Source organism: Quercus robur, chromosome 4 (genome assembly GCF_932294415.1).
Source record: "Quercus robur chromosome 4, dhQueRobu3.1, whole genome shotgun sequence".
NCBI classification, from domain to species: domain Eukaryota; kingdom Viridiplantae; phylum Streptophyta; class Magnoliopsida; order Fagales; family Fagaceae; genus Quercus; species Quercus robur.
Genome location: NC_065537.1, coordinates 63,919,717 through 63,940,063, shown reverse-complemented (window position 1 = coordinate 63,940,063; position 20,347 = coordinate 63,919,717). Strand labels below are relative to the sequence as shown.

At 36.3% G+C, this 20,347-nt stretch overlaps 1 protein-coding gene and 1 long non-coding RNA gene across 2 annotated transcripts; one reads left to right on the top strand and one right to left on the bottom strand.

Moving 5' to 3' along the window:
* The first annotated feature begins 60 nt into the window (after nucleotides 1–60).
* Nucleotides 61–7,923, top strand: LOC126723318 (SNF2 domain-containing protein CLASSY 3-like). The gene is made up of 4 exons (XM_050426669.1): nucleotides 61–3,637; nucleotides 4,650–4,799; nucleotides 5,045–7,034; nucleotides 7,506–7,923. The coding sequence occupies exons 1-3, from the start codon at nucleotides 311–313 to the stop codon at nucleotides 6,998–7,000; spliced, it is 5,433 nt and encodes a 1,810-aa protein (XP_050282626.1). The 5' UTR covers nucleotides 61–310; the 3' UTR covers nucleotides 7,001–7,034; nucleotides 7,506–7,923.
* A 143-nt stretch (nucleotides 7,924–8,066) lies between these two features.
* LOC126723319 (uncharacterized) lies at nucleotides 8,067–9,437 on the bottom strand. Its single transcript, XR_007654233.1, has 2 exons — nucleotides 9,085–9,437; nucleotides 8,067–8,408 (listed from the first exon to the last, which is right to left on the bottom strand). It is a non-coding gene; the product is annotated as an uncharacterized LOC126723319 (long non-coding RNA).
* Nucleotides 9,438–20,347: the final 10,910 nt, after the last annotated feature.

Sequence of the window (20,347 nt, the reverse complement as noted above, 5' to 3'; positions counted from 1 at the left end):
TTTTGGCGCCTCACTTGCAGAACTGAAACGACTCTCTCTCTCCCACATTCTTCTTCGCAATTACTCAGTTGACAATGATAACTACTTCAAGTTTGTGTTCAAACCCACTTCCCAAATTCCTTTACACTTTTTAAGTCTCACTCTTTTCTTTTCCAAAAAGACTCAATCTTTTTTCAAACAAAACCATCAAGTTTCGATCTTTGCTTTGCTTTGGAACCGTTTCTCAGTTTTTTTCTACATAAACAACACAAATTTTCAATCTTTGAGTCAGACCCAGAATTTCTTTTATTACTTTCTTGTTGTAAATTTCATGGATTTCTACAGTTGCGTTGCTAGAAGAACTCGTTCTGGGACAGACTTGTACTTCAGAACAATCTCTAAGGGTGGTTCCAGTGCAAGAAGAGCTTCATCAAGAGGGAGTGATTCTCGGACCAACGTGGAAGATAGAGCATCTGGGTGTGGATCAGCATCGAATTCAGAGGTAAGAAAGAGTGGAAGGAAGAGAAAAAAAGTTACTTTTTATGAACCCGATGATGAGGATGATTGTCTGTTTGTTGGTGAGGGAGAGAGTAGGGAGGAACAGGGGGACTCTGTTTTGTTTGGTTCTCAATTGAGGAGTGAGAAAGCCAAAAAAGGTAGATTTGGGTCTAGTGTAGATGGCCTAGGTGGATTGTTTGGAGAGAACGATATGGAGGATGGGGATGATGATAAAGTAGAGGTTATTGTTATAGATGAAAGTGATGGTAGTAGCAGTGAGGATGACTTTTATGGTTATGAGAATTCAGGAGATGAGATAAGGTCTGAGCCTGATTCGGCAGCGGCGGCCTTTGGTGATGAAAACGTTATCAATGTTGATGGGGAGCCATTTGAGATGAAAAAAGGAGCATGTGAGAATTCAGGAGATGAGATAAGGTCTAAGCCTTACTCGGCGGCGGCTTTTGGTGGTGAAAACTTTATCAACGTTGATAAGGAACCATTTGAGATGAGAGAAGCTGGTTATGAGAATTCAGGAGATGATATAAGGTCTGAGCCTTGTTCGGCGGCGGTTTTTGGTGGTGAAAACGTTATCAATGTTGATGGGGAACCATTTGAGATGAAAAAAAGTGCTTATGAGAATGCTGGTGATGAGATAAGGTATGAGCCTTATTTGGCAGCGGCTTTTTGTGGTGAAAACTTTATCATTGCTGATAAGGAACCATTTGAGATGAAAGGAGGTCTTTTCGAGAATCCAGGAGGTGAGATAAGGTCTGAGCCTGATTCAGCGAAGGCGGCTTTTGGCAGTGAAAACGTTATCAATGTTGATGCTGTACCATTTGAGAAGAAAGAAGATGCGTATGAGAATTCAGGAGATGATATAAGGCCTGAACCTGATTCTGCGGCAGCTTTTGGTGGTGAAAAGGTTATCAATGTTGATGAGGAACCATTTGATATGAAAGAAGCTGTCGAAAGTATTGATCTTACCAAAGATGATGAGAATGATGACTTCGATGACTTTGAGTTAGTTGGAAGAGCTGGAATTGGTAGCAGGCTGTGGAAATCAGATCCTGCTGGATTGGGAAGCTTTGGTTTGGAGAGTCCGATAGTGTCCAAATGGATTTTTGGTGAAAGTAGTTGTGTGACTCCTGTTGAAAAGAAGTTTGAATCATTGCGTGATAAAGGGAAGAATGTGTTGGAAAAAGATGGTGGAAATGACCAAGATGTTTCAGGGGTGTCTCCAATGCCTTCAAAAGTTGGTGAGAGTGGTTTTGAAAGCTTTGATTTGACGAGTCCAGTAGTGTCCAAAGGTAAAGCTAATGGTAATAATCATGAAAAAAAGGAGTTTGAATCACTGGGGAATGATAAAGGGAAAAAGGCGATGGAGAGTGATGGTGGGAATGGCCAAGATGTTTCAGGAGTGTCTCCAATGCCTTCAAAAGTTGGGGAGAGTCCGTTGGAAGTCAGTGAGAGTGAGAGTAGTTCTGAAAATGATTCTGATATTTTTTCGTCTTCAAGTAGTAGCGATGATGATGATAGTCAAGATGAGGATTATAAGGTGAATAAGGTGGATTACACAACTAGTGAGGATGGGGGTTTGTCATTTGATGATGATGATGATGAATTATCTGATTTCGTTGAAGAAAATGTTGCTGACAGTAGGAATGAGAAGGAAGCAAGTGTTAGTAAAGAGGATGAGAAGAAAAGCAATCAGCTTGAGCCTCCTTTGAAGAAACGTAAGTTTTCTAGTAGGGAGAATGAGGCAGAGGTTGTGACTGATAACAAAGACATGGGTGCTCCGATTGTAGAGGAGGAAAAAGATAAAGGTGTTGCAATGGACGAGTGCGTGGAGGAGAGGGAAAAGGAGCTCGAGGTAGAGAATCAAGCCAGCACATTCTATGAAAAGAATGAAGAAACTGGAGATGAAGGTGCTGCAATGGGCGAGTGCATGGAGGAAGTGGAAAAGGAGGTTGAGGCAGAGAATGAAGCCAGCCCATTTTGTGAAAAGAATGAAGAAACTGGTGATGATGGTGCCACAAAGGAAGAGTGCAGCGAGAAGGAGGTTGAGGCTGAGATTGATGCCAGCTCAATTTGTGAAAAGAATGTTGAAACTAGAGATGATGGCTTCACCGATGAAGTTTGTGGGAACAAGGAAGAGGAGGAGGAGATTGAGGCAGATTATGAAGCCAGCTCAAGTTGTGAAAAGATTTCTGAAACTAGAAATGATGGTGGCACAATGGAAGAGCGCGGAAAGAAAGATGAGGGTGTGAAGGAAAGGTGCAGGGAGAAGGAAGAGGAAAAGGAGGTTGAGACCAGCTCAATTGGTGAAAATAATGGTGAAACTAGAGACGATGGTGCCACAAAGGAAATGTACTGGGAAAGGAAAGCTACTAAGAGGGTTGGTGTGCCTTTTTTCTCTAGTAGGGAAAGGAAAGCTACAAGGGTTGGTATGCCTGTTTTTTCTGGTAAGGAAAGTGAGAAGAAGCAGCGGTTAGTCACTCGGTCTTCAGTGAAGAGGATTAAAATTCCTGGTGAGAAAAGTAATTTGTCTGGTGCTGGCCGTCCCACAGCAGCATCTAGGGAGAACATTAAGAAAGTATATGGTTCAACGGCCACTGCAGCATCTAGGGAGAGCCTTAAGAAAGTTTATGGTTCAACTAAGACTGCTAAGGAGGTGGAGGATGGTGATAAAAGAAATGATGAATTCATTGTTAGCAGGGAGGAGAAGGCACAAAAGACTGTGCATTCTTCAACTAAATTCTCTGAAGAGGAGAGCAAGAAACAGGAATGGCAAGATAAAGATGAAGAGGAAGAGGAGGGGAAGGGGGATAAAATAGGTCCAGAAGGTAGAGACTTTAGTTGTAAGAGAAAGGGAGCTGGTGGGCTGAAAGATACGAATATTTTCAGACTACTTCTTGATTCCATTACAGAAAAAGGAGAGGCTATTACAGATCATTTAGTGCCTTCTGACGAAGACACTACTAAAGAAGAAGATACTACTAATAGACCTAAAGCTGCAGATGCACAGCCACTTCCTCTGAAGTTTACTTTTGGTGTTGAAGAGCCTGAACCATTGGATAAATCAGAATCTGAAAAAGAGTTGGATATGTTGTGGGCTGAGATGGACTTTGCTCTCAAGTCCCTTGAAATTGGTTCCTCTGTGGTAGGTTTCTCATACAAAACAAACGTATTATTGAGGATTATCTCTTTAAAAAAAATTGTGTGATTTCATTGATTCTGTGCCCCTTAATTGGATACTGATAGGTATACAGCTGGTACTTTAATTTTTAGTTTCAATACAAGTAGCTTCACTTAATAAAAATAAGGTGACTCATTACAAAGCAGTGATCAAATTGTATGGGCTGAGATGGATTTCATTCTCAAGTCCCTTGAATTTGGTTCCTTTGTGGTAAGCTTCTTATAGAAGCTGGCAGGACCAAAAATAAATTGTTGAGGTCCATTGTGTCCTAAGTGAAAAAAAAAAAAAAAAAAAACGTGAATTATTAGTTCTCTAGCTTATTATGTTTGAAATTCACATTTAATTTGTTCTCTCGGACTTCAAATCTCAAATTCAATGTTGTGTTTTACTCACTTCATTAAAGAGGATTCTGAGTTTTAGCTTGTCAGTCACTACTCAGTTTGCATGGTATGCTTTCCAAATCATTCATATTGTGTTTACCTAGATGAATTTAAAGGCTCTCTTTAGAATTCAGCTGAGAGTTCTTGTTTTTTTAACACCCTTCAACCATAACAAATGAAAAATGTTACCATACTTTAAACCACGAAAGTGTATTGACAGTATGGAAAGTTTAACTAAATGACTTACATACAATCTTGGAAAATATTTATTTCTCAAGATTACGCAACACAAAACATGACATGATCTGAATCATAAGTATCACCATCATCTCATCCAACATAGTTGTAAGAGTCCAATTTTATTTTCCATTTGTCTGACAAACGGTTGGAACATTGAACAGGGTGAACCTATTCATATATCAAAACTTACTTGTGGTGATTTCCACTTAATTGTTCTTTTTTTATTCCTTAAAATTTTCCTGAAGATAATCAGGAAAATATATTAAACATAAATCATCATGATCTATACTCATAATTTCCTTTTAACTTCCGGTGGGTTGCTTTCAAAAGAATCACTCCTCTCTGATGATCTGCAGGTTGAGGATGAGGAAATGAATGAAGTAGAAAATGAAGCAAATTTGGAAACCCTTTGTAAGCATGACTTAATCCTGGATGAGCAGATTGGAATAAAATGCAGATTTTGTTCCTTCGTAAAGCTTGAGATTAGATATGTGTTGCCACCTATGGTAAGTACTCCGAGTATACAAAGACACAACTTTTTGTAGTCACTTCTAATCCAAAAAACATATTTATCAAAGTAGAATTGTCTAAATTTATTCAGCTTTTACAGTTTCTCGCCTATATATTCTATCTCTCTCTCTCTCTCTCTCTCTCTCTCTCTCTCTCTAGCTATAATTATGAATTTGCACATTTAGAGAAAGACAACTTCTAGTTTTCTTGTGCTTAACTACTTTTGTTTTGTACTTCTTAGGCAAAGTTTGCTTCTGAAGGATTGGGCAGGAAAAGTTCATATAGTGGGGAGAATGTATCAATGTTTGATGGGGTTCAACTTCAAGATTTGAGTAGTAATCCTGGGGCCTCATTCAACCAAACCAAAGGGACAATTTGGGACATCATCCCCAATATCAAAAGCAGCATGTATCCACACCAACAGGAAGGTTTTGAGTTCATATGGAAGAACTTGGCAGGAACCACTGAAGTTGAAAAGTTGAAGAGTTCTGATCCTGATAATGTTGGTGGTTGCATTATTTCACATGCCCCTGGAACCGGCAAAACCCGGCTAACCATTGTTTTCCTCCGAACGTATTTGGAAATGTTCCCAAAATGCCGGCCAGTAATAATTGCTCCGGCCAGCCTACTTCTCACTTGGGAGGAAGAGTTTAAAAAATGGAACATTGGAGTTCCATTTCACAACCTGAACAGCCCGGAGTTCTCAGGAAAGGAGAGTGCGGTTATTGTCAAATTTCTGGACAGAAGCAGGCACCAAACCCAAAACAAGAATGACATTCGCATGGTAAAATTGTTCTCATGGTGTAAGGATAAGAGCATACTAGGGGTTAGCTACAGTTTGTATGAAAAGCTTGCTGGAGAAAAATTCAGAAAGGATGATGGAACCAAGAAGAGAAGTAAGGTTAAGAGGGAAACAGAAACTGAAGATTTGAGGAACTTTCTGCTTGACTTGCCAGGCTTGTTAGTTCTTGATGAAGGTCACACACCTAGAAATCAAAGGAGTAGCATTTGGAAGGTTCTCTGTGAACTTCAAACCAAAAAGCGGATCATCCTCTCAGGGACTCCTTTCCAAAACAATTTCCTCGAGCTCTATAATACATTGTGCTTAGTAAGGCCAGGATTTGCAGACACAACCCCTTCAAACCTTAAAAAACTCTGCCAAAGGAGACTGATGAGAGAAAAAAGAGTCAAGGGAGAGGTACTGGATTCCACCGGCAATTCAACAGGCAGTCTTGCTGATGAGGAAATAAAGCAATTCAAAGCACTTTTGGCACCATTTGTTCATGTACACAAAGGTAGCATTCTTCAAAAGAATCTTCCTGGACTGAGAGATTGTGTGGTGGTTTTGAACCCGCCAGATTTGCAGAAGCGGCTGCTAGAGGGCATTCAAGGTACCTCAAACACATTTGAATTTGAACATAGGTTAGCGTTGGCCTCTGTCCACCCTTCTCTGTTTCAGTGCATGTCTTTAACCAAGAAAGAAGAATCCATCCTTGACCAGGATTGGTTGGAAAGGCAAAGGCTAAATCCTAATGAAGGCGTTAAAACCAGATTTTTAATGGAGTTTGTTCGACTGTGTGATACGGTTGATGAAAAAATTCTGGTGTTCAGCCAATTCATTGATCCATTATGTTTGATAATGGACCAACTAAGTTCACTTTTAAATTGGTGTGAAGGGAGGGAATTGCTGTATATGCATGGTAAACTAGATCAAAAGACTCGCCAATTCATGATAAATAAATTCAATGATCCAAACAGTGAAGCAAAAGTATTGCTAGCTTCGACAAAGGCATGTTCTGAGGGTATCAATTTGGTAGGTGCTTCAAGGGTTGTTCTGCTTGATGTTGTTTGGAATCCGTCTGTAGAGAGGCAAGCAATAAGCAGGGCATATAGAATTGGCCAAAAGAAAGTGGTCTATACTTACCATCTCATCACACGGGGTACTACAGAATGTGACAAGTATTGCAAACAGGCTGAGAAAGATCGTCTATCTGAGTTGGTGTTTTCTTCTGAGATGGTGATTTCTTCTACCAACAAGAAAAATGACAAGCAAAAGAGTCCGGCTGTAGTTTCAGATGATAAAGTACTGGATGAGATGATACGGCATGACAAGCTCAAAGATATGTTTGAGAAGATCATCTACCAGCCAAAGGAGTCAGATTTAGTAGAAAGTTTTGGTTCTATGGTTCTTCCGTGAAAATAGTTGAATCTTATGATGCCCTTCAATTAAGGTGTGTATGATGTTGCTAGTCGTCAAATTATTATTTCCCCTTTGATTTCTGAAATTTTGAGTTTCTAGGAGGGTTAGGGATGTAATCTGTACTGTTATCTTCGTATGGTCTCTTCAAGTTCTGTGAATGGTTAATATGACCAGTACATAGAACATCAATACTCATGGTTATTGTACAAGGTTCTTAAGGCTGAGCATCAAATGAGTTACACTTAAAAAGAGTGTCTTAACAATTTAATTGTTTCAAAGATTATATTAAAGGTTTTGTACTTGTTAACTTTTGAAGGTACTTACAACCAGGGTTACTAACATGAAATGGTTTTTATATCTGTGACTACTTGATCAGTTTGGAAGTTTTAGGATATTTAGAATTGTTATTGCTAAATTGGTTCCTTAATTTGAAAAGCTAACTGATTGTAAAGCATAGGTCATTTGTAAGATGTGTCTGAAATTGTTATTACTTTTTATGCAGATCGTTGGGGACCCAGCCTACTTGTCTTGGAACAGAAATCCAGCAGGAAATATGAATTATAATATGTCTCATTTGCAAATGTTTTACTTTTGAATTGTCATACTAAGTCGAGCCTTATGATCTGTTTAGATTGAGGGAGAGGGAGGGGGAGTAAAGTAAAGTAAATTTAGCACAAAATTAGCTTATTTTTAACCAACTCTACTCTATTCCCTTCCACTCCCCCTCCTTCTCCCCTCCATCCAAACAGGCCATTACTAATTTTTGAAACATTCTCATTTGAGTGTATATAACTCTCTGCTGTTATCTGTATTTATCATTTTTAAGTAGCAATGGTATGTTTTAATTTGGTGCTAGGATCAGTTTTGTTATAGTATTTTTCTTCTTATTTTTGTACTTTGTTATAAGCAACAAAGATGTACAGGTTCAATTCCCTTGGTCTTTTGCAATGTCATGGTTTGTGGATGATTGCATGCATGGTTATTAGACTCAATTCAAATGGAATATCCTCATCTATATAATACTAAAAGCTGAAGCGTAGCAATTAATATTGCTACGCTCACATTGAACCACATCAACAGCCACGTAATTACCTTTCTTTTCTCTAAAATTTTTTCATAATTTTAATATACCGTTAAAAAGAAATTATTCTCAACCTAATCTCCACTTTAAAGCCCAATCTTTATATATTACAGTTAAGGCTGACCACCGTAAAGCCCCAACCAAGCTAAATAGTCTTTAATGCTAACCGCTCTCTGTCTTCCTGTCTTTCAGGCTTACAAAACTCCACAACTTCAGCTTTTCACACTTTCAAAACTTCACAACTTCAACTTCCCAACGCCAAACTCTCTCTCTTCCCTCCTCGGTCTCTTCCTCTCCTCATTTAACTGAATCACTCCTTCATACCTGTTCAATTGCCACCATACATAAATAAATAAATAAATAAAAAAGAGTCCATATTAGGTACACATTATCCCTTCCTTTTGTAATTAATATTTTGCTATTCTTCAACTAATTGAGCATTAATTCGGACCTTCTTCAAATCTGTCTTGATTAGTGGTGATTCTTCCTATTCCCGATCAAGAGGTTTTTCAAAACGTTCAATTGTGCCTATTGGAAATAGAACACCCACTGTGTTATTTTTTCTATATATATCTGCAATCTCTCTTCCTCCATAGATAAAGAGCCTATTAGCCTAACCTATGCCATTGCAGAATCCAATCCTTCCCACCAAGGAGCCCCCCATGAAATTATTAGATTTGAAGCCATGAATATTTATCGTGGGATTCTCAGCAAACAAACAGACCCCCAAAAATTAAAAAAAATAAACAAAAACAAAAACAAAAGCTTTTAGAATCAAAGCCCTTGAACTCCAAACCAAAATGTTGTCAACGTTAAAGAAGTGCTTGAACAATCTATAAACATGGTTTTGAAACCTGGATCGAACCGTACGGTGCGACCGGGTTAACCATGAACCGTTCACCAAAACGATTCTTTCAACCCGTAAAACTGCCCTATGCAAGAAAATCAATAAAACGGCCCAATCACAAGTTCAGATCAGAGATTTTTTTTGGGTACTTACAGCCATTGTTGAAGCTTCAACCACCATGAGGTGCTGTCAAACCATGAGATTGCATCTTTATTTCTTCTTATTCTTCTTCTTTGTCTCTGTCTCTCTCGCTCTCGCTGCGTTTTTGCCATTTCTGCAGGTCTTCATTGCTTGACTGTCACAGTGAAGGTCAAGTTGTTGCAAATGGACGGACAACCCAATGCTTAGGCAAGCTTAGCTGTCATCCACTTGTACCAACTACCAAATGCTTGCAAATCTTTAACAAGTTATTGCTTTCTTAAATTGGCTAAGGCCCGTGCTTGTATTGTACTTAATCAATTAATGGGCGGACAAACCAATGTCGGCCCCTGTTCCAGTTTTTGTATTTTTTTTTTTTAATTTCATATATACTAAATGGGATTGGCGTGATAAAAAAAAGTATTGGATTATCAAATGGGCTAAATGTGATTTAAGATAATTTAAATGAAGACTTGCGTAGAATATTGATCTTTAACAAAAAGTTTAAGGATATTAATTTAATATATATATCCATTGATTGAAAAACTCAATATTTATTTATGTTTGATTATGATTTAATATTACTTATTTGTATATGAAAAATACATTTGAAATATAAATATTTATATTTCAGCCAATTTTTATATTTTTACTAATTTAATTTTTTAAAAATAATTATTAAATTAATTATAATGTTATCATGGTATGACCTCAATTCAACCTTAGTCCGACCTTTAAAACCTTAAACACCTCCCTTTTACGATTCTTTGAACGATCCAGGTTTCAAAACTATGTCTATAAATGATAATGTCATACACAATCTCTACCCACTTTGTATCACAAATCTTATTTGGTCCCTCAAGACATTGCCTTTGCTTGAATATATGTCATTGGTATAACAAATCGGAAAGCAAATTATGGAGAGAGATCACAACTTTTCTTTTCTTTGTTTCTCATGAAAAAAGTATATTGGAAAATGTTTTTTTTTTTCTTCCAAATTTGGTAGGTTGTGGTTGGGAAGGATTATTGAGAGTTTGAATTGTTTAGTTGTTGACGATAAATGGGTCATGAATGTTTTTAGGGTTTGACAAGTTGTCAGTTTGAGCGTGTGTGTGTGTTTGTTTGTTTGTTTGTTTGTTTTGTTTTTTTTAATTATTTCACACTTTGTTATTGGAATAGTTGTTACATTGTAGGTATTGCATATATTCACCAATTATAAGAGATAAAGTCCAAAATTTTACAGAATTAATTTTTAACTTGTCCCAACAAAAAATTATGTATTTCTTTCAATAATTAAAGTACTATACAAAGGAGGTCAATGAAATTTCCAATATTGTATGAAATTGGTACTTTTCTTTAAGGAGGTGAACGAACAGCCAGCTAAGAAAAGACAAAACAGACCCAAAACTTGGCCTTAAGTAAGAGAAGATTGTTGAACCATTCAAAAGGAACTCGTAAGGATAAATATTTAACACTCACAAATAAGGATAAATACAATATTAATAAATGCATTTATTTCATTCCATATATGAGCTCCTTAACATTTGGCACATACATTGTAGTTAATAGCACAAAAACTTAAAAAGTCTAATATCATAGGTATTAGATTTATATACGTAAAGAAAACAAAAATCTACTACAATTTTAAACAAAAATGTGCTATTGACGTGAGTAAAGCTAAAGCAACAGTAGTATTTATATCGTTTGTAGGCGTGACTAATTCCCCATGAGGTAACTGTATGATTTTCCAACGTAAAAGAGTACCCGACCAATTCGAAACAAAAATAAATAGAAACAAAGTTATAAATACTATGTTAGCACCCGACCAAAAGCTTATAACCACATGGTTAAACTTATACTTAATCCATGTGGGACACTATAATCATAACATACTATATAACTGAAGTCGTGGACTTTTTGTTAACTTCATGAGACTTTGGCACATAATTTTTCAAGTCTAACAAATTTACACCTTATTTATTTATTTAATTATTATTTTTAACGTTTATTTTCAACTCCCTGTTGCCCCGAATTTTTTTTTCTCCCATTATTTCTCTCCATCCCCAACCTACAAAGTCGATCACTTCCCCTCCCTCAACTCAGCCAAAAGGCCCAAAACCCACACTGAATTCATCATTCTCTCAAGAGCCAACCAAAAGATGTAGAGAAAGATAAGTAAAAATCCAATATGGGTCTAACTCCTTCGTTGAAAATGCACTCTATACCTCATCTTCTGCTTCTTTTAAATCTCAAAGACTCTTCTTCTTCTTCTTCAAAAACAAAGTTAGGAATTTTTTTTTTTTTTTTTTTTTTAAGGCTGAGATCAATCAGTTGTTGAGTCTAATAAGCTTTCTTTGTGAGCTTATCAACAATGTCTCTGATATAGACCAACTATGTTGCTCAAACCTTGATTTAGTTTTATGCCTAAAACTAATTTGGAAAATTAAAAGAAGAAGAAATTTAGTAGTTTTTTTTTTTTTTTTTTACCTTTATATTTGTTTGATATGTTAGTAATTGTGGCCATTCCGGCCTATTTTGGTGAGTTTTGGCCGAAATTAAATGAAGCTAGCTTTTAAGAAAGAAAAAAGAGTAGAAGAAAAAGAAGAAATTCGTAGCTATGGATTGTGGTAGACAAAGCTCCGGTAAATTTTGCAAACCTTTTTACAAGATTATATATGAACAACATAGAAAGTTAAATTAATTGACAATTTAAAAAAATTAAAAAATATATAAAAAGAGGATGATTACAAAGTTATTTGAACAACCATCTAAAAAAACTTTAGTTTTGCTTCTTCCTCATTAAAAAAAAAAAATACATTGGAGATCATTTTTTTTTTTTTTTTTTTTGAGAATCAAATCAGCATGTTGTATTAAAAAGGCTGACCAAAACTAGCCAAAATCGGCTAAGAGAATAGAGCTTATGTGTGTTGGAACATCCTCCACCCACACCATAAGACATGACTAACATGTTTAGTAAGGTTATGAGCAATTAAGTTACCATGTCTATAAATATAAGAAAAGCAAATAGAGGAAAAAGAAGCCGACAAAATTTTGGCCTCGGTCTCGTGTCACAACTAGGCTACTCCTTCCCACAAATCAATAAAACCCACTAAAATACATTTACTATTTTATTTGTTCATTTTACCGTTTTATTAGTTCTGGTGGACAATGGCATTTTACTTGATGTGGTTCATATTTGTTTGCAAACAAAACACTCCTTTTTTCTTATATTTTTTATAAAAACTACGTCCATAATATTTTCTCAACATTTTTATGACAAAACATATGTAATAAGTTTTTATTGGTTCTAATTTGAATCCACAACTTAAATTATGTTTTTGCCCACTCATAACAACCTACCACTTAAGATTTATTGTAGAAGTGTTGTGAAAATATCTTACCCCACTTATTCTTACGCCACTTATTACCAAAATAACTTTAACTGTTTACTAGCCTAAAATATCTTTAAATTTTACAGTGCTAAAAAACATAAACTTAAATATTAAGTGAGCCCAACAACTGCAAATCCTGTTTCTCCTCATCTCAAAACTGGACATAGCACTAGCCTTTTTGCAAAGCCACCTATTACGCAAGTTTTGGAATTATTTTTAGAGATAGTCATGATTCTCCTATTATAGTCCATACTAAATTAATTCCTTGCCAAGGAAACCCATTGTGGATGGCTGCCATGCTCTATTGAGTGTTACACTCCTGTCACGAACTATGGATCAGAGATTTGATTGTGGAGCTTACCAACTTACAATTGCTAGCATCAATTGGGTTGCATGAACTATGCTTGAATGAGATTTCGGATGTGTTAGAACAAATTCAAGCTTTTTGTGAAATAGGCAGGACATATATCCGATAGGACTATGTAATAAGTAAGAGCAAGCTCTGGAGTTCCATCGCTTTTGATTTTTTTTATTAAAAAAAACTATTTAGAATGTTTCATAAATATTTCATTTTTGGAATTTTTCCGTGCATCGCACGGGTAGACTAGTGTAATTAAAAGAAAAGAAAGCACAGCTAGACTGAACCTTTTAAATGCATCACTTGCCTAAATTATTAACTCGACTTTAACATGGCATTACTGTTTATCTTTCTTGTTTTATGGAGATTTGTGCTTTTTGTTTACCAATTATGCATGGTTAGAGGATTAAAACTTTCCCTGTTAGTTCCATCAAGTTCTCTCAACTTCGGATTATGTGGACAACTCATTAGACTGTTGCTGGCTAAGATAAGTTTCTTCTGAAGATTTTAATGCCATTGTGTGATTTCAACTTATATTGTAGGCTGTTGTGCTAACTCAACTGTTAAAATATATAGGAAAGGAGATTCACCAAATTTATCTTCTTACACTATATATTGTTCTTTTTTAAATGCTGTTTTGCTAAATCATGGTGAACATTAGTCATTAGACAGTTTTGCTCATTGAGGATAACTACTGGTTTTTTTAGTTGTTATTTTATTCATACATAGTGACTTTTTGATCTGCGTCCAGAAGCTCTGATGTATCATTGTCTTCTTCTTCTTCTTCTTCCTCTTTTGCTCATGAAGGTATCACTAAAACATCTTATATACTGTCCTGCAATTTTAGTATTTAGAGTTTTTCTCCATAATCATTAGCCTTTAACTATTTCTATGCTCATGTTGCTTGCCTACTTAAGAAGGTATCAAGATGGTCATGTTGGGTTCTTCTCAAAACCTAAAAAAGAAAAGAAAAAAAAAAAAAAAAAAGAGATTGTTGAAATATCAGTCAAGTTGTCAAGCTGTTCAATCAAACTGCAAGTCGTTTAGGTGTTTTCGTTGTCATTGCTGTGCTACATGCAGTTTTATATTTACTATTATTTGTTGTTTAATTCATCATGTGTTGATCATGTGAGTTAGTTATTAGTTTGTTAAGTTTGTTAATGACTCAATGTATATAAACTAATCAGCTCTTAATTATATTCAAGCAAAGCATTATTCATTCAGTTCTCTCTCTTCCAAACTTCTCTCTCTCCCAATTTCAATATGGTATTAGAGTGAGTTGGCTCGGTGTATTCCATCGATTCCTAACTCATCCTCCATTGTTGGGCTTTTCTTCAAGCTTTCTTCACTTTGTATTTCCTTATTCTTTCATTGATCTCTCTTGCAAAGTTTCTTTAATTCTCTGCTTTCTCTAATTCTTGAAACTAAGTTCTCTGTAAAACCTAGTTCAAGCTTCTTCAATGGCTTCCGCATCTGCCAATACAGATTCTGTATCATCTACTTCTTAAACCTCTGTGCCTGCTTGGGAAAAACCGTCCAATCCCTATTTTTTGCATAATAGTGAGAATCCTGGCTTGATTCTGGTTAATCAACCTCTTACTGAAGAGAACTATGCTACTTGGAGCCGAGCTATCATTTATGCTCTTGATTCCAAGAACAAAACAAATTTTGTTGATGGCACCATCAAAGCTCCAACAAGTTCCTCAAATCCAAGTTTCCCTGCTTGGAAGAAATGCAACAAAATGGTTCTTTCTTGGTTGATCAATTCGATGTCCAAGGATTTGATTTCAAGTGTGATTTACTTGAATACTGCGCAAGAAGTTTGGACAGATCTCAAGAATCGATTCTCTCAAAGCAATGGTCCTAGGGTTTTTGAACTGCAAAGAATGGTGAGTACTCTCTCTCAAGATAATCTCTCTGTGAGTAGTTATTACACGGAATTCAAGGTAATCTGGGATGAATTGGTCAATTATAAAGCCAATTCCCTCATGTTCTTGTGGTATTTGCACCTGTGGTTCAATGGCTGCTCGGGTTGAGTATCAAGAAGAGGAGTGTACTATGAATTTTTTGATGGGGCTTAATGAATCCTTTGCAATTGTTAGGGGACAAATCCTACTGATGAAGCCCTTACCTTCACTGAATCAAGTCTTCTCTCTCATCACTTAAGAAGAGAAGCAAAGAAGAGTTGGTTCCAATGCCATTGCAGTTGAATCTGCTGCACTCTTCTCTAGAGGTCCTAATAATTCATCTAATAAGGGCAATTATACCAACAAGCCTAATGGAAAAATGGAAAGACCAATTTGTTCACACTGTGGGATTCTTGGCCGTGTGGTGGACAAATGCTACAAGATTCATGGTTACCCTCCTGGGTGTAAGAACAAAGGCAAGGGGCACTCAGCCAATCAGGTTTCAATGGGTTCCAATCTGGATCACATAGATACTATGGAGGAGTTGACCACAGTGGCTCTCACTTCTTCTCAATGTCACCAACTCATGTCCATGTTGCAAGCCCATACCTTGGGATCACAAGGAAATCAAGATTCTTCTCTTGGAACTCATCAAACTACCACACTCATCAATAGTACTGCTCCTGTCACCAAGTCCTTACCACCTGGTACTTTTCACACTACAGGTATTTTACCTACACCTAATAGTGACATTTTAGATAAACCTGAATGCTTAGACTCTATTAATTCCATGCCTCTTTGTTTGCATTCATCCACCAACTTAGATCACTCAGTTTTTTCTTCCAATCTTGTCATTCCACCTACCTTGTTACCTAATGAATGGATTATTGATAGTGGTGCTACTGACCACATGGTTCATTCCATTTCATATCTTACCAAAATTACTTCTATAGCTCACATCTCTGTCAAACTTCCTAATGGTGAATCTGTCTTAGTCACTCAAGTTGGTCAAGTGCAGTTATCATGTGATTTGGTCCTTGACAATGTCTTGTGTGTTCCTTCCTTTTCATTCAATCTTATTTCCAGTGGGAAATTAACACATTATTTGAGGTGTTGCTGCATTTTTCTCTCTCAATTCTACTTTATACAGGACTTACTCCAGTGGAAGACGATTGGTTTGTGTAGAAAGCATGGTGGCCTGTACATTCTACAACAAACCAACTCTGCCAAACTTTCTGTCCCAATTCAATTTTCCAATTTCATGCCCACTGTTCTCTCACATCCTGGTGTTTACTTTCCTTCCTCTGTTGTTGCTGATTGTAGTCTTGTCTCATGTAATAACACTACTATTTCAAATTCTGTTTTGTGGCATAATAGAATGGGTCATCCTTCTTCATCTAGGTTGCACTTGATTAGCTCAATAATTCCTAATGTAACTTTCTGTGATAAAGAACTTCCTGTTTGCACTATTTGTCCTTTAGCCAAACAAAAAAGGCTTCCTTTTCCTAATGAGAATAACATTTGTTCTTCCATTTTTGATCTTGTTCATTGTGATATCTGGGGACCATTTTCGGTTCCTTCTATTAATGGTTTTAAATACTTTTTGACCATTGTTGATGATTGTAGTAGATGTACTTGGGTATTTTTACTGAAATTCAAATTTGATGCTAGAACTGTTATTCAGTCCTTCTTTTCTTTTGTTGAAACTCATTTTCACCTTAAAATAAAAACCTTGAGATCAGATAATGGTCCTGAATTTCATATGCCTCAATTTTTCTCTTCCAAGGGTACCTTTCATCAACTGAGTTGTGTAGATAAACCTCAACAAAACTCAGTTGTTGAAAGGAAACACCAACATATTTTGAGTGTTACTAGAGCCCTTAGGTTTCAAGCTAATTTGCCTTTGAAGTTCTGGGGAGATTGCATCCTTACAATAGTTTATCTTATTAATAGGTTGCCTAGTCCTTTGTTGAATAATAAAACTCCCTATGAAATCCTTTTGGGTAATGTTCCTTCTTACTCTCATCTTAAAGTCCTAGGTTGTTTGTGCTTTGCATCTACTCTCTCTAGGAATAGATCTAAATTTGATCCTAGAGTCTCTCCCTGTGTCTTTCTTAGTTATCCCTATGGTGTCAAGGGATATAAATTGTTCAATCTTGAATTTTCTTGTCCAAAGATGTTGTCTTCCATGAACACATTTTTCCTTTTCATTCCATGGATTTTCATCTTAACTATGCTTCTAACTCTCAACCACTTTCTAGTGGTTCTTTATTTCCACCTCCCACCTTCATTTTTGATGGTTCACCAATGGAAGTTTCTGACACAATGATTGACACTCATACACCTCACATACCTGATTTACCTATCTCTTCTCCACATGCTATACCAGACCATCCTATCAATCCTAACCCTAGTCTAGTCACACTTGCTCCACCTGACCAGCCTATACAACCTGTCTAATCTGTACAGTCTGTCCAACCTGCCCAACCAGCACCCAGAAAATCCTCCAGACCTCACAAAGCACCTACTTACCTTCAGGATTTCCATTGTCAACTTGCCTCAACCAAACCCCTACCATTACCTACTACCCCTTTCCCTATTGAATCTGTCCTTTCCTATGATAGGCTATCTACCCCTCATAGAGTTTTCACTATTGCTCTCTCTGTTTGTGCCTATGCTAAGGCTGCAAGAGATCCTAGGTGGCAGGCAGCCATGTCTGATGAGATACATGCACTTGAAATAAACAATACTTGGCAGCTTACACCTTTGCCAACTGGTAAGGTTCCTATAGGTTGCAAATGGGTCTATAAAGTGAAACATAGATCTAATGGGAGTATTGAATGGTTTAAGGCTAGACTGGTAGCAAAAGGCTACACTCAACAAGAGGGTTTGGATTACTATGAAACCTTTAGTCTAGTTGTGAAATTTGTCACTGTTAGGACTATACTGGTTGTTGCAACTGCTCTTGATTGGCATTTGGTCCAGTTGGATGTTAATAATGCTTTCTTGCATGGAGACCTTGATGAGGAAGTATACATGCTACCTCCACTTGGTTTTGGTAGCAAGGGGGAGCCTGATTTAGTCTGCAAACTCACCAAGTCCTTGTATGGACTGAAGCAGGCCAGCAGACAATGGTTTTCAAAGCTCTCAACTACAATCATCAACCATGGATTCACTCAGTCCAAATCTGATTACTCTATGTTTACAAAAGTTCATAATGATGTTATCATTGTTATCTTAGTATATGTTGATGATATTTTGGTAGCTAGCAATAACCTTGAAGTTGTTTCAAAGTTCAAACAATTTCTTCATGATCAGTTTAAGCTAAAGGATCTTGGTCCTTTGAAATATTTTCTGGGATTAGAGGTGGCTCGATCCTCCACAGGCATAAGTGTTTGCCAAAGAAAATATGTTTAGAGCTTCTAGCAGAAACTGGACAGCTAGCAGCCAAGCCTATTAAATCACCTATAGAGCAACACACCAAGCTGTCAAACTATCATGGAGACTTGTTAACAGATCCTTCTCAATATAGGAGACTTGTTGGGAAACTGTTGTATCTAACATTGACTAGACCAGATATTGCATATAGTGTGCATCAACTGGGTCAGTTTCTTGCACAGCCTAGACAACCACATCTCCAAGCAGCCAACAGAATCCTTAAGTGTCTAAAAGGGACACTTGGACAAGGTCTCTTTTTCTCAACAAACTCAGATTTACACTTGAAAGGTTACTGTGATGCTGACTAGGCCAGCTATCCTGATACAAGGAGGTTTATCACTGGATTTTGTGTATTTTTGGGTGAGTCCTTAATTGCCTGGAAGTCCAAGAAACAGCACACTGTGTCCAGGTCTTCTGCAGAATTGGAGTATAGGTTTATGGCTGCTATTGTAAGTGAGTTTGTATGGTTAAAAGGCTTGCTTAAAGACCTGTCAATCAATCATGATCATCCTGCTCTTCTGTACTGTGACAGTAAAGCTGCAATCCACATAGCAGCTAACCCGATCTATTATGAGAGGAATAAGCACATAGAGCTTGACTGCCATTTTGTGAGGGAGAAGATACAAGATAATTTAGTCAAGACCTTTCATGTTTCAACTAAGCACCAATTGGTTGATTTACTTACAAAGCCTCTGGGACATCAACAGTTTAGCAACTTACTCTGCAAGATGGGCATGAGCAACATATATGCTCCATCTTGAGGGGGAGTGTTGAAATACCAGTCAAGCTGTTCAGTCAAGCTGCAAGTCGTTTAGGTGTTTTAGTTGTCACTGCTATGCTACATGCAGTTTTATATTTACTGTTATTTGTTGTTTACTTCATCTCGTGTTGATCATGTGAGTTAGTTATTAGTTTGTTAAGTTTGTTAATGACTCAATGTATATAAACTAATCAATTCTTAATAATATTCAAGCAGAGCATTATTCATTCAATTCTCTCTCTTCCAAACTTCTCTCTCTCCCAATTTCAATAGAGATGTTCATGTTGTGCACTACCTTATATAGCTACTAGTAGTATGCTCACAAATTAACTAAAAATTTTATGTAAAAGGAAAAAAATATTATCAAAACTATCATATATATAAAATTTGTTAGCCACTTAAAAGTCTAAATTAACTATATAATGCATACATATATATTGAACCAGTCAATGACAGAATGTAGTGTGAACTGTGAAAGTTTTATTATAATAAAATATAAATATTAAATTTATTTTTAATTCCTTAGAATGTGAGTGTTTGGATATAACTAATGATACCACGTTTGCGTGTTTTTTTTTTTAGCGCATATAAACAGTAACATCACATGAATTCACTTTGCCATACACATCGTCCAAACTATTCAATGAAACTACCTTTTTATGTCAAAAATACCTTTTCCACAAAATACTCTCCATTATCTAAATATTCCTTTCTCTAAAGTAAAACCTCTCAACTAAGTTTCGTCCACATCCCACTTTCTAACCCAATTTCTCACTCCTACCCTCATGGATCAACAACACGTGGCCCTACTACAACTCCAACTAAAGAAAAGAACTCCAAACCGAAAGTAATAAGTAATGGTAGCCTTCAACCGACGAAAAGCATCATAATCTCATATATTGAAAACTAGGAAAAATTAATAAAAAAGTGTTTCATTCATTTTTGAGTGTTTTTAAGGATTTCGTATATCATTTTTCGTGTCCAAATCTTAACGGGTTTTAGTGCATAAAAAATAAAACTGAAACCTTTTTAAAGTAATAAATTGAAAATTAGGAAAAATAAATAAAATGTGATTCATTCATTTTTTTTAGTGTTTTTAAGGACTCAGTAAATCATTCTACGCGTCCAAATCTCAACGAGTTTCGGTGCATAAAAACTAAACCAAAGCCTTTTTAAAGTAATAAATTGAAAAATAGGAAAAATAAATAAAATGTGATTAATTCATTTTTGAGTGTTTTTAAGGACTTAGTAAATCATTCCACATGTCCAGATCTCAACAGGTTTTAGTGCATAGAACTAAACCAAAGCATTTTTAAAGTAATAAATTGAAAATTAGGAAAAATTAATAAAAAGTGATTCATTCATTTTTTGAGTGTTTTTAAAGAGTCAGTAAAACATTTTATGTGTCCGGACCTCACTGAGT

Excerpts from the sequence above, each read along its gene's own strand:
- LOC126723318 (XM_050426669.1), top strand. The coding sequence starts at position 311 with ATGGATTTCTACAGTTGCGTTGCTAGAAGAACTCGTTCTGGGACAGAC. Across the intron at positions 3,638-4,649 it reads TTGAAATTGGTTCCTCTGTG|GTTGAGGATGAGGAAATGAA; the intron begins GTAGGTTTCTCA and ends GATGATCTGCAG. Across the intron at positions 4,800-5,044 it reads GATATGTGTTGCCACCTATG|GCAAAGTTTGCTTCTGAAGG; the intron begins GTAAGTACTCCG and ends TGTACTTCTTAG.